We start from the raw sequence: 13,322 nt of genomic DNA, 5'->3' as shown, positions 1-13,322 counted from the left end.
CCCCCGTGACCCCTCACCTCACGCCACAACCCGCGCGCGCGGGGGACGCCGGATCGCGCTGGGGCGCTTCCGGTGCACGCAGCGGCGCATGCGCACTGGGGCCGGCATCAGCTGATAAAGCTCCGCCGCTGCCGGAGGAAGGAATAGAGTCTCGGGTGTGCCGGCGCTGGCCGCAGGTGAGACGCTCCGGCCTTTTCTGCTCCGTTCTTTTTTGTCCTCCCCTGTCCTGAGGCACGCCTGGAGGCTGCCATGCGCCCGGCGGGTTGCGGTGAGCAGGAGAGGGGTCGTCTCGCCCCTTCCTCAGCCGCGGCCGTTACCTGCCCGGTGATCTCCCTGCCGAGCCGCTCTCTGAGGGAGCGCGCGCGGCCTAGGGCTCCGGGAGGGGGAAGGCTGTAGAGGGGGCGTCCGACCTTGAGGGCGCGGTGAGGGCGGAGGGCTGCGCTGCGTGCAGAGGCCGAGCCTGCCGCCTCCTCGGCTGCGGCTGAAGCACCCAGCGCTGCGTGCGTTGTCTGTGCGGAGCCGTTCCGCAGTGGGAGAGCTCCGCTGGCGGCGGCGGTGGCCTTCCTCGTCCCGTTTCGGCTGGAGAAAAGGCCTGGGAAAAGCAAAGATCTTCCTTGCTGAGTGCTCTCGAAGATGTTTAAGATGTATGGATGTATTAGAATCCATTTTAAAGAGAAGTGGGGATAGTGGCTGGGTTTCTGTGCTGGATCACCATTTTGGGTGGGTGTAACTGGATCATGGAATAGTTTGGTTTGGAGAGGAACTTAATGTAGTTTCGCCCCCCTGCCGTGGGCAGGGACACCTTTTGCTAGACTAGATTCCAGACAAAGCCCTCTCCAACCTGGCCTTGAGCACTGCCAGGGATGGGGCTTCCACAGCTTCTCTGGGCAACATGTGCCACTGGTTCACTATTTGCAGTTGTTTTGTGCGTTGACCATAGCCCTGCAGCTATGGTCAAGGCAGAGCGAGTGAGCAGCAAAGTTATGGAACACAAATGTTGCTGTTGGCTTCTGACTGCAACCATTCCTTAGTAAAAGAGTCCACCTGTTCTTTTGCAGTTGAAAATACTGATGGTAAATTAAATGTTTCCTACTCCTGTAGCTAGTAACATAATCCTGATATAGATTAACTGTTCTAAATGTTACACTTAGAACTGACTTAGGGGCAAGAAGGAAGTTTTACATGACTGTGTTCCAGATGATGTTGTACATGTTACAGATAGCTGTGACATCAGAGTATATGACATGTGTGGATATCTATCCATTCAATGCAGTTGCCCATAGTGATTTCTTCTGAAGATTTCCCTAGCTCAGTGCAGAGAATTTGCACTCCAACTGAGAGTAAAAGCAATTTGGTGATAGTTTTACTCACTGTAATTCAATACTTGAGCAAACACCACTTGATGAAGTGGAGAGGGAGTGGAAAAGGAGGAAAACCTGCTGATAGACTGCTTAAGGTGGTTTATTAGCCCACCCACTCTTTCTGTTGAGTGTAGGTTGGCATTTGCAAGTGGAAGTGTGAATAGCTGAGGCAGATCCTCAGCATATTGTAAGTTGCTGTACTTGGGCTGACTTTAGCACTCTGCAGGTCTGCATTAGCTGAATGTTTGCCTTCTCTATACAGTACTTTTAAAGGCCTTTTCAAGCAGCAAGCATAAATAATTGTATGTACATTTCATTATTTTCTGCTTCAGAATATGTGAAGCGAGGTCAGTGTCTACTGTTACCAAAAATATTGCAGATTACTTTTGCTGTGCCTGTCAGTTGATTAAGTCAAGTCTTCTTGAAATCAGTTTTATTCTCTGATGTGGGGAAAAACCTAGTCTTAATTCTACAATCAGGGGACAAAGCATGGCATTCAGAAATGATAAACCACCATGGACATCAATTTGAGAGAATGGGAAAGGAGAAATTAAGACAGGGCTGGAAAATGACTGCTGGCATCAGCTGACTATTAAAATGGGGGTTGAAGTCTTGTGTTGCAATAGTAACACAAGATCTGTTTCCTGTAAATGTAGCCTTTCCATTTTCTATATCAAGAACCCTTTTCTACAGATAGTGCTAATGACTGGTTATTACTACCTGCTTAATTTTTAGAGAGCATTAGCTTAAATTTATCTCTTCTTTTGGTCTAAGTATATATCAACTGTTTTATACCTCATTCAACCCGACTTAAAGAGCTTGCAGGCTTCAGTGTGCTGTTGTCTAAATTCTTCCTAGTATGACTTTATGCAGTCATCTTCCAGACAAACATGGGTACTGGTATTGGCCGTTATCATCCAAAGCTATGATAGACCAGCAGATAACTAGATTATTCCCCTGGAGATACATTTAGAGGCACTGCGCTTCACCTCTTTTGTTTGCTACTGTAACACTGTCCTTTGAGTACCGGAGTCCTGAAAATTCTTACCAATGTTTGTCCCTCATGCTCTTATATTGCCTGTTTGTGAGCCAAGGACGTGTTCTTTTTAAAAGAGTAGAATGATTACAGGATAACCTGTACGATGTCTTTGGTTACTTTGGTGTTGACCATAAGATGTTGCATGCTATTGCTGGCCAAGTAATAATCCCTCTTTTTCTTTCTCTATTTTTTTCTCCCTCTAAACCCTAACAAACCACACAGTAATCCAATGCTACATTGCCTGGAGCTGGAATAGTTAGGTTTTTTTCCCCTTCATACTTTTATCATTACTTACAAAGAAATTTGGGGGATTTTAGACTTGGAAATGTTGAGGTATTGTTGAACAATGGTATCCACATGATTTGCTTTTAGACTGGAAGTGTACCAAGGAAAAGACGATGTAGTCAACTGGAATATATCATGCTCATTCACTCTTACTCACCATCTTAAAACATGTGACTTCTTTAGTCTTCCAGCTGGACAGGGAGAAATAAGTGGGGACCTATTCCAGCAGAGGAAGTGGAATGAATCTGAACATTTCAACCTTTTCTTCCTGGATAGATTAAGCCAGTAATCACCTAAAGGCCTAACATGCAAAACTGGCTTAGACTTGATCTTATGGTTGTCACTGTTGTACCTTCTTTTATGTCCTGAAAATGTTTTTTTTTTTGTTCTTCGTGTTATGCCCTGTTTGAAACTGGAAGCTAAGCTTATTCTAAATTCTTGGGTTTGGTGATACTGCATGCATATGTTCTACAATCTTACAAATATTTTTGTTTGGTTATTTTATTTCATCTGTGCATTTATTTCTCCTGTTTTTCTCAAATTCTCAAGTTAAATGCCTCAATTTCTCCAAGGATTGACTATTTGCCTCAAGATTTTTAGACTTCTATGCTTCTATATGGCTGCTATAAAAAACTTCGCCTTACAAGGTCTGTCTTTACTGAAATGATTACCTTACTCTGTAAACCAGTAAGATGTGTATGGCTAAATCTTGCAAGTCATGGTCTTTACTGTGACTTAACCAAATGGCAGATGAAAATCAGTTTTAGCTATTGAGTTTATTTTCTTTGTTCATCAGCTCGATTGCCCTGCTGAGCTTTTGTAACAGTAAATGTCAGTGTTACTGCTTGCTCTTTTCAGAAATGGTTTCTCTGGCAGTGATCTAATACATGCTTACTGCCTTCTGACAGGCCTTTCATTTTGCCAAAATCTTGGAGAGTTCATTGTGGGTGTCTTAAAATGGTCATATCTTAAATAACTGGGAAAAACTAAAACTAGTATGGGCAACTGCCATCGTGGCCATGTTTTTATAGTGCTGGGTGTTCTGCATTACCTACCTGACATCTGTTTAATCCTGAGAAGAATAATTCTGAAGACCATTGCTATCCCAGTTAAGCGAGACTCATCCTGCTGAACAGTTAAATGAACTACAAAGTCTGCTGAAAATAGACTCATTGCAGTTAAGAGAGAAGTGGTGTTCCTAAAGGGTACCTCTGTAATGTGAAAATCTTATCTTTGTCCTCAGTCAGTTGAATAGAGCCCATATTGTAAGGATTCTCATGGCCAAGATGAAACGTTGGTATGTTCAGCTGACCAATCTGTATAACTTCTCGCCACATGGCAACCCAAGAAAAACACTGAAATCTGCACTGTGAAGATGCCATGTTCCCATGCTGTGTCACATCTTTAGGATGCTATAAGCTATGCTTGCTTACTGGAGCGGGTTGTTGTTGTTTTAAGACTCTGCAAAAGATAGGAGGTGTCTATGTTGCTGGCCTGCCCTAAGCTTGAAGACTAGTTCTGTCATGGTTGGGATGGTCAGGTGTGATATGGGATTAGAAATGTTATGGAAGAAGGTATTAACTTCATAGCGACAAGACTGTGCCCTTATTAGAATAATTTATTATAGCAGGACAGAAGCTGTCAGGTGTGAGAGTCTCCTTTAAGGGCCTGAAGAATGATTTGACTTTTTTCTCTTTTTCTTTTTTTTCCTTATTTTTAGATGCAGAGAAACTGCATCTTTCATGAAGTTCAGTTAGTGAGACAACATTTGGTCTTTCTCATTATTACACTATATTATTCTTTTGTTTCTCACTATAATACATTAAAAAGCAGCTCCTCAGGAAAAAAAACCCACAAAATAGTATATCTAGCTAACTGGAGATAACATTGGTAAGGCCTTCTAAAGGTGATTCTTTCATGTGAATTTCCTCTAGATCCTTGAAATCTTGTTTTGGTTTTTCTTTATTGTGAGATGGATTTGCATCACCTGGTAGATATGCAGACAACCATCACAATATGTAGTTTAAACCACGTTAAAATGTAGTATGTTGGAGGGGCTCTGGTTATTCTAAAGAAGCTGTAAATACTTCAGGTAATTGAACGTAAAATCTCCAAATGTGACTTAACTTGCTTTAAAACATAAAGATGATGTTTTCCATTACAGGAAAAGTTGACCTCAATTTAATTTCCTTTTACTGGAATCCAATGCCAATGTGTGTGGTGATTCCAAGCAGGTGTTTCATTATACCAGTGTGCTGTAAAAGACTACTTTTATCTGCTAGGGGTATTAGGTCTTTCTCAAAGACCTTCGCACAGACTTACTCCTGGTTCAGCTTTTAAAACCAGCTGTCAAATACCTTGGATAATAAACTGAAGATTCTGTAATATCCCAACTTTAAAGACTGATCTGAAAACTGTAATGATAAAATGCTTATTCCAAACTTGTGCTCAGTATTTTAGTTATTACATTTAGGGGCAAGGAGTTACATGGTGAGGCTCGGATAGGAGCTTCTGTGTTTTCATGAGCCCAAATTGCTAATATGTTTCTGCATGTAAAACTGAGCCTGACTTACAAATCTAGTAATGGTTGTGTTAGGAAATTGTGCATCTTCTGTTTGGTGAGAATCTTTAGCTATTCAGAAATCACTACGAAACTGGAGTAAACTTGCTGCTGTGATCACCTACAGCTTTGTGTTCATCTCATTTTGGTGTTTGTCGTCTTAAAGGTTAGAGCAGTGAGAAGTGTTTCAAGTAACAATGCCAAATACACCTAAAAGTAGTGACTTTCATTTAGTAACAGCAAGGGCAGATCTTATCTTTGCAGTAAGTTAGTGAGGTTAATGAAAATGTTGCTTGTCCAGAGGAAGTGACTGAACACTGCACTAAGCAGATGGCTGCAGGACTTTTCAGTCCTAACAGCTAGATCCAGGGTCAAGGCAGCCACTGTGTGACACAGAAATGAATATTGTATTAGTATTCTGTGTTGTGGCTTGAGTAGCGATCTCAGTAGAATCTTTTGTGTGAAAGTTTATCAAGCCAAACAAGGGCAGAATGTGTAGCAGGATGAAAGGAATAGCAAATTTTTTGCAGTAGGAAACTTGTGAAGCAGAGTAGCAAGTAAGAAATAAGGGGAGGCTCATCTCTTTCCACCTCTAGAGCTCCTCTGGAGGAGCTTTCTGGGCTGAGAGGAAAGAATTGGTGTAGAAAACCCTATTGTGGAAACTTTGTGGCATGCAACCAGTCAGCTGATGGGTTTGGGTTGTTTTCTTTTCCACATGAACAATGTGTTTTTTTTTCTAATAACAGGAGTATTGTAATAGGTAAAACTGGGATCTTTATCAGTTCTAGATATAGCATGACAGTAGCATTTGAAGACAGAATGCTGGTTGTCTGAGCTGATCAACTCTTCAGTGGTCAAAATAATTCTGCAATGAATGCCCTGCCTGCTTTTCTCCCTGGTTTTATTGCTGCTGCTAACTTCACAGTTATGTTTGAACGCAACTTTTTCCTCTAGTCCTTCTCTGGGCTAACTGAATAAATCTCCTAGGCTTCTGAATAAAAGCTTGGGTGCTTGAATAACAATTGGTGGTGATGGGATTTGTGCAAACAGCCTTCACTCTTTGTTTCCATGGGAGGGAAAAGTCTTTCATGCTGCATGTATCTACTGCATATAAATACATTTTATATGTGTTTAGCTTGTGTGCAAGGCATGATGTTTGCTTGAAGTATTAGACTTTTATGTATTGGCATACCCACAGGTAAGTCTGCATGTGTTTTGCGGAAGAAGGCAGTGAGAGCTTGTGATGGGCTTTGTGAAGTGCCAGGTTGCACAGTCTCACTTTGCAGCCATTGTCTGCTCTGCTGATAGTGACAGCATAATTCTGTTTCCTGTCTTTTTTTCTTTAGTCAATTTGGATTTACCTGTGCATGTACTGAGTAGCAAGCCTCATGTGAAAGGAAGGGGCTTTATAGTACCCAAGAAGCAAGTGGTGTGAAAGGTGAATTGCCTTGTATGGTTGCAGGTGGATCCACAGTATGTAACTGAGCATCACTTAAGCAGATTCCTGACCTATCAAGAGCAGAGGTGGCCTCAGAGTGCCCTGTGGCAACTGGAATTGTATGAATAATTAAATGGAAGTGTTGAGTTTAAGAAACAGTGATACTTCTATCTTGGAGTTTATTGCAAGAGGTTGGTACAGTTAGCTTCTTGATGTTTGTGTGAAGACTAAGCCGTATCATTGTGTCAAGCTGGGGACTGACTAGCTGTAAAGTGGCTTTGCTGAAAAGGACCAGAGGTCCTGGTGGCCACCAAGTTGAATGTGAGCTGGCAATGTGGCCTTGTGGCAAGACAGCCAGACTATCCTGGCATTAGGAAGAACGCTGCCACCAGGTGCAAGGAGGTTTTTTTATCCCCTCAGTTAAGCTCTGAGGAAACCACATCTGGAGTGCTATGGCTGATTCTGGGTTCTTCAGCAGGAGGAAGTTATGGCTTAATGGAGTGAGTTCAGAAAAGGGCCCCAAAGGCTGTTAAGGTTTGGAGAAATGAGGGGAGGGTGGGAGAGCTGGGATTGTATAACCTTAGGAAGAGCAGGCTCCGGGAATCTTAATGTATATACATACCTAATGAGAGAGAGCAAAGAGGATATAGCCACCACTCTTTTCAGTGCTGTCTGCTGAAGTAACAAGAAGGAATGGGCACAAACCGAAATACAGGGAATTCCCTTTAAACATAAGAAAACACTTTTCTACTGTGCCTGAACAGAGGAACAGGTTGTCCAGAGAGTTGGGAAGTCTTCATCCTTGGAGGTAATCAACACCCAGGTGGACATGGCCCTCAGCAGCCTGCTCTAGCTTGCTCTGAGCAGGGTCTTGGAACTAGATGATCTCCAGAGATGCCTTCCAACCTTAGTGATTCTCAGTGATTCTGTTATTTGGTGGCTGAGAAATCTGGAGCAATTTTCCCTGCTGTGTTATAGTAAAATCATAACTCTACATAGTATGAAGGTGCAGATTTCCCTATTTGGCTTCCCTTCCAGGTGACCTGTGTTAGAGTCCTGGACATGCTGTTTCTTCTGGGACAGTATCCCGAATTGCCTGCACTGGTGCAGAAATGCTGCCAAACTTCTGCATTTGACTAGTAACTTGGGCTCTGTTTTTTTAATACTTCCTCTTTATAAAGTCTGTTGGAGGGGGAAGTATAAACCACCCAAGTTACTGGAAATCTATGACAGTGATTATCCTATTATTTATGAGGCCCTTGCAACGCATCCTTGTTCAGCCGGACACTGGGATTTATGCAGTATACCAAAGTCTGCTCTGGTGAACACAGTGAGTGTTGGCAGTCTTCATTCTAAAGCATGTCTTGAATGCAATGCTAAAGCTGACTGCTGTGTGGGTTCTGATCTTTACTATCCTGCAACATCTACATTTTTACTAAGAAGAGGAGGAGGGCTTTTCTTTGGAAAACTTTATTTGGCTACATTTTAATGTGTATGCCTATTAAGCTTCCCTGAATATTGAAAGTAAGGGCTTATGTTCTGACTCAATTTTTCTACTCTAGGAAGTCAAATCACATTAGTCTGTTTCAGATCAAGTAAATTCTATGAGCGTAATTCAAAGTTACTCCAGCAAAATGAATCCTAGCACTGGTGACTTAGTAATGTAATGCTGCAGCTTCTGAATTGCTGGTCTTGTGCTATTTACTACAATTTTAGTTAGTATATTTAAGTAATTTGATATGTTGCTAATGATAGAACTTGCAAAGATAGTCTTGGGAAGCTGTGAAAACTACAGGGAACTCTTCAACTCATGCAGCTTCCTGGGGGAGAGACAGTGTAACTGCTTGCCTTCTGTACCACATAGAGGACAATTTGCTAGTGCCCATCAGGCTTTGGCTGTCACTCAAGGTGGCATGTCAGTCTGCTTCATTAAAGTTCTGGATGCTGTGCAGCTTCACCAATGCTTTCAGTAGCTAGGGAAAGGGGCTCTTAGCAGAAGTAAGCCCCACAAGACTCAGTTTTGACAGTCAATACCTGTTCTACATACTCAAGCAATTAGGATTACAGTGTCTTCAGTGCCTCCTTGTGCAGTCTGTTATTAAGCAGTTCTGTTAAGCTCTTCCAGAACACAGCATTCACTGCCATGGATATATTAGTCTGGAGGCTGGGGGGGGTAAACAGATTTCAACAGAAAGCATCTCTCTGAAGGATTTTTAAGTAGCAGTCTGCACCATTGGGATTACTGGGTTTGTAGGGGGCCCTTAATATGAGCACTGAATTTCTTCTGCCGGGTCCTGTGCAGTGAGGAGGGCACAGATGGGAGTTCAGCTGGGCTCTGGGAAGCTTGATTTGCTATTGCGGCATTCCGGAGTGCTGGTGGGAGAGAGAGAGACTGATGACTCACCAAGTCAGGTGGTTATGCCTCTGCTGTGTGTCAGAAATTGCTTTCCCCTCTGCAGCAGGCTTTCTCATCCCTCTGTCGGGGCACGAGAAGGACAATCATTTCCTAAGTGGTAGTGCTTAACTGCTGAATTCTGGCTTTGCTGCACTGTTACTCCCCGTTTCTGCAGAATAAGGTAAGGAGCTGTGTTTGTATGATAAAATAGTGACGGATTTTCTTCCATGCTCTGAGAAGGCTCCTTGTAAAAATCTCACTGGAGTCTTAATTTCGAAGAGATCTTTGTGGTATGGCAGTTAATAGTGTAAATTCTGGGTCTGATCAAGTGTTTGAACCAAAACCAAGGAACTGTAACAGAAAACAGGTTTTTCCAGCATTGAGAGCTAGACAGTTAAATTTTGGGGGTTACTGTGTAGCCAAATTGCTGTGCTGGGGTTGAAACCAAGATAGAAAACTTGGGTTGTTGGCCCTTTCTTGTTTAATTATGACTAAATATTACTTTAATAAATCATTTTTCAGTCGGAGATGGTTCTTCAGCAAGTAGTATGTTGATTTCTGGCACTGCTAGGCAGAATATGTCTGTGTTAGAGCTTAAGAGCATGTTTAAAATCAATTGGTGTACTGTTGAAGATAAGGAAGATTCATGTATGTAAGTTGTAAAGAATGCAAGATGCATCTTTGCTCATAAGGGAATTAAAATTAAGCTAATATCCTGTGTAGGTGTGCTAGTGGAATTTTGTAGGAGTGGATTGAGTATAGTGCCTAATACCCTGTGTTGGCAATAGGCCTCTGAAAGGCTACAGGAGCTCAGTAGCTTTCCAAAATGGCTAACTACCATGGCTTCTGGGGTAAGTACATGCTGCCTGCACATACATCATGTTGTGTTTAGCAGATCCTGACGTGCTTTAGGGAGCTCCATTTTATCTGAGTAATAACACTGAAAACATTTAACAGTGTAGGTAGGTAAGGCAGCGTTTCTGCCCTCAAGGACTTTTCCATATAAAATGAAAATCTGTTAGTGCTAATACACTAGCACAAGAAAACTATGCAGAGGTAAATAACAGCATTTTGTTTTCTTAATTTGCATTCAATGTTAAATGATGTGTAGCCCATTAAAAAAGAGGTCAGCTTGTCTGCGTGAGGACTGGCTTTTTAGAATCATAGAATTTTTGTTTGGAGGTATATAGGAGATGCAGCACAGAAAGGTGAGGATGAATTCACTGTGCCTTTTACGCTTGGAATAGTTAATAAATGTGTGTTTAAAAGCAGTTGGTGCAGGTGATAAAGATCAGGACAAAACCAGGGTTTGTTGGTGCATTGCTAGGTGGCCTAGGAGAGAAATCCCATTCCCTTTTACCTGCCTTCCCCCCTTCGTTTGGGGAAGTGGCTGTAGGAATAGAGAGCGAGCAGAGCAGGCACAGCAACAGGAGCTGAAGGTGCTGGGTGTCAGGATGTTGCAGTTTAACTGCAGAATGACTGTTTTGAGGTTCTTATTTGCCTCCCTGGAAGCCAAGCAGCTCCTTGCAGTGGTGGTCGGTTGAACTGTGGGGTTTGGATAGGAAGAAGAGTTATTGTAAATTGAAACTGGCTGGTCTTCTTGCCTCTCCTTTCTTCGTAAAGTGACTCTTCTCTATGGGCCCTTGTACTGACTCACTGACAAACAGTGTTGTTAATTCAATTATGAGAATCTGGTTTAGCTCTCTATTCACACAGAAGATTTTGGTGGTGGGACTCGAGAGTGTTCTGTGTGGTGTGTTGAAGTAAATGCTTTGGGTAGATTTATAAGGCAGGCTGCTTTTTCATATGACCAGTAATTGTGGTCCAGTTTTACAACGTTTTAGTTGTTAAAAGCATTAAAAGCAAAAAAGCTGAGGTAGTTACGTTAGTCTGATCTGAAGCAGCTCTTACCAGTTGCTCAGGAACTGCAGATTGCTTTGCAAGGGCCTCCCCTCTACCATTTGTTAAGAGGATGCTTCTGAGAAATAAGCAGTGAAATTCACATTGTCTTCTGAGCCTAGACAAGTTTAAATGCTGAACTATCATTATGGAGAGGAAGGGGGTCTAAAAGGTACCTGACATGTGACTCTGCCTTTGAGCTTAAGAGCAGCTAGCAGTTCCACTCCTTGGTGGTGGTGATCAGCTATTGGGGCGGCTGTTGTGAAATGAATCAGTGGGAGCCATGTTAAACACAGTCCACTCCAATGAGACATGGAGCCTGGAAGAAGCTATTCCTTCAGGATGAATAGGAGTTTGGAATCACTTGATCTTTTTCTCACAGAGCAGAGTCAATGTGTTTAAAACATTTAGACTGGGGAAGAGCTTGAGGGGCAGAGGTCTTGTTAGTGTGGTATTAAAAAGCTGGGAAACAGTTACAAGGTTTTAAGAATAGCAGATGTCTGTTACCTACTGCTCCTGAAGAGCAGGCAGAAAATGATGGTGGATAGGGTGGCAGTGTAGCTGTCTTTTTCCTCATAGTAGATGGGTCAGGTTTTCAAGCCTGAGCATGCCACTCTATTTGCTGCCTTGCAGAAGATGCTGGGTTAGGTTAAGCTTGCGAAGACTGTGTCAACAGATGCTTCACCTGGTTCACGTCACCAAAACACAGCATCGTATGCTGGGGCTGCCATACTGTGCCTTTCACCAGTGCTGGGTGGTAGGCATGGTTAGAGAGTTGCCTCACAGTTCTCTAACACTAATCAGTTTCCAAGGTAACACAAAGCAGGATAAGGGCTGACAAAGCAAAACCATTATTCTTATCGGCACCAGATACAGGCCAGCCCAACTGTCGATCACAGGACAAGCATGGATGGAGGAGGTCTTCTGAAACAGCTTTTCCTGTTCCCTGAACAGTGACCGGCAAGAGATGGCAGTCAGGTTTTTAACTGCTGCAAGTTGGGGTTTTGGGCCATTATTCAGCACAATTTTCCTGTAATGCTCCATGGGTTTCACTGAGAGCAAGGATTCGGTAATACCTCGCTGTGAGGCATCTAGAGAGAGCTCACATGTTTATGTGCTTGTGGAAATGTATATTTCTTCTTCTGAGTGCTGTTGATCCTGCAGCTTAAGGTAGGAAAAATAGAAGTTTCACAATTAATGTTTATAATATTGCTTTTAGAGACCCTAGCAGTAAAGAAGCACCAGAACATTCTCATGCTCAGAATCATAGAAATGCCATATTTTGATGGAGAATAAATGAGATGTGGAAGACAGGAGAGATTCTCCATTGTTTAAATATGCTGTTATTGGGGTTGGAAACAGTCCAGCAATGTTAGGACATTTTTGGAGTGTAACTGTTTCACTCAGCAATGTTTTGTGGAGCATATTATGGAGTGATGTTCCACTCTTGGTGTTCTGCAGTGGGGGATGTTAGTTCTTTTGTTTGCTTAAATAAGTTACCTTTTAACTTTTTATGGCTTTAAAATCAGTGTGGTTAAGGTGCTTGAGCTTGTATGAGTTCGGAATTCTTTCTCACTAGAAACAAGGAGAGAACAGAGGGAGGAAGAGGAGGAACTTACAACATGTGTTTTCATCAGGACTGACTCTTGTTTTTTCCTTCTCTACAGTTGAACAGACAAAATGAACTTTTCCAAGCTACCCAAGATCCGTGATGAGGAAAGAGAGGCTTTTGTTGGTTATGTCCATGGAGTCTCAGGACCTGGTGGGTATTTCATAGGATCTGTTTAATCTAATATCTTGTTAATCTTGTTCACTTGGAAGTGAGCTTGGAATTGGAGAAGTATAGTAGAGCTTTTTCTCTTTCCTGGGATGGGGGTGGAGCAGGCTTTTTAAGAAGGATCACTGATTGGTCTGATAAAATATTAAGAAATATGCTAACAGGATATTACTACTAATTCATCTTATTTAAAGAATTAGCTGAATCAGGCTTAATAATGATGATAATAGTACCAAATGTAGTAAGCTTTCTGTATGAGAGAAAGCCACTTGGTCAGAAATCTGCAGGCCCAGTGCTTCTCTAAAAGGGTGAGAGATGCATAGTCCAGTCTCACTGAAATGCAGTTTGACCCTATGATCTCTGGAATACTCAGTCCCTTCCCAGTGTCAGGCTGTTCTGTGTTACTGCACCATAGGTTGGAGGAGCTCAGTGAGGAGCTGTAAAGGTCAGGGAGCGTAGCACAGTGTGGTGGTAGTAAGACTGGAAGAAGGAGGAGGACTCCTCCTCCTTTATCAGCTTAAATAGTTTCTTTACACTCTGATGGTAACAGCTTTTGAATATGTGCCAG

The 13,322-nt window shown here is 42.5% G+C and overlaps 1 protein-coding gene across 2 annotated transcripts in view; it reads left to right on the top strand.

Annotated features, from left to right (window-relative positions):
* Positions 1 to 52: 52 nt before the first annotated feature.
* Positions 53 to 13,322, top strand: part of ATP6V1A (ATPase H+ transporting V1 subunit A) — a 30,768-nt gene continuing 17,498 nt past the window's right edge. Inside the window, exons 1-2 of one of the 2 annotated variants that reach the window (XM_061365381.1) lie at positions 53 to 176; positions 12,645 to 12,739. In XM_061365381.1, the coding sequence (XP_061221365.1) occupies positions 12,658 to 12,739 (82 nt within the window). In that variant the 5' untranslated portion in view covers positions 53 to 176; positions 12,645 to 12,657. Of the gene's footprint in view, positions 177 to 9,091; positions 9,260 to 12,644; positions 12,740 to 13,322 lie in introns of those variants that run through there. The other variant, XM_061365382.1, reaches the window with a different exon arrangement.

This window comes from Neopsephotus bourkii, unplaced genomic scaffold (genome assembly GCF_033783945.1).
Source record: "Neopsephotus bourkii isolate Nb327-2 ecotype Australia unplaced genomic scaffold, CSIRO-AGI_Nbou_v1 NB_1287, whole genome shotgun sequence".
Lineage (NCBI taxonomy): Eukaryota > Metazoa > Chordata > Aves > Psittaciformes > Psittacidae > Neopsephotus > Neopsephotus bourkii.
Note: the sequence above shows the minus strand (reverse complement) of the source record. Positions and strands in the feature narration are given on the sequence as shown.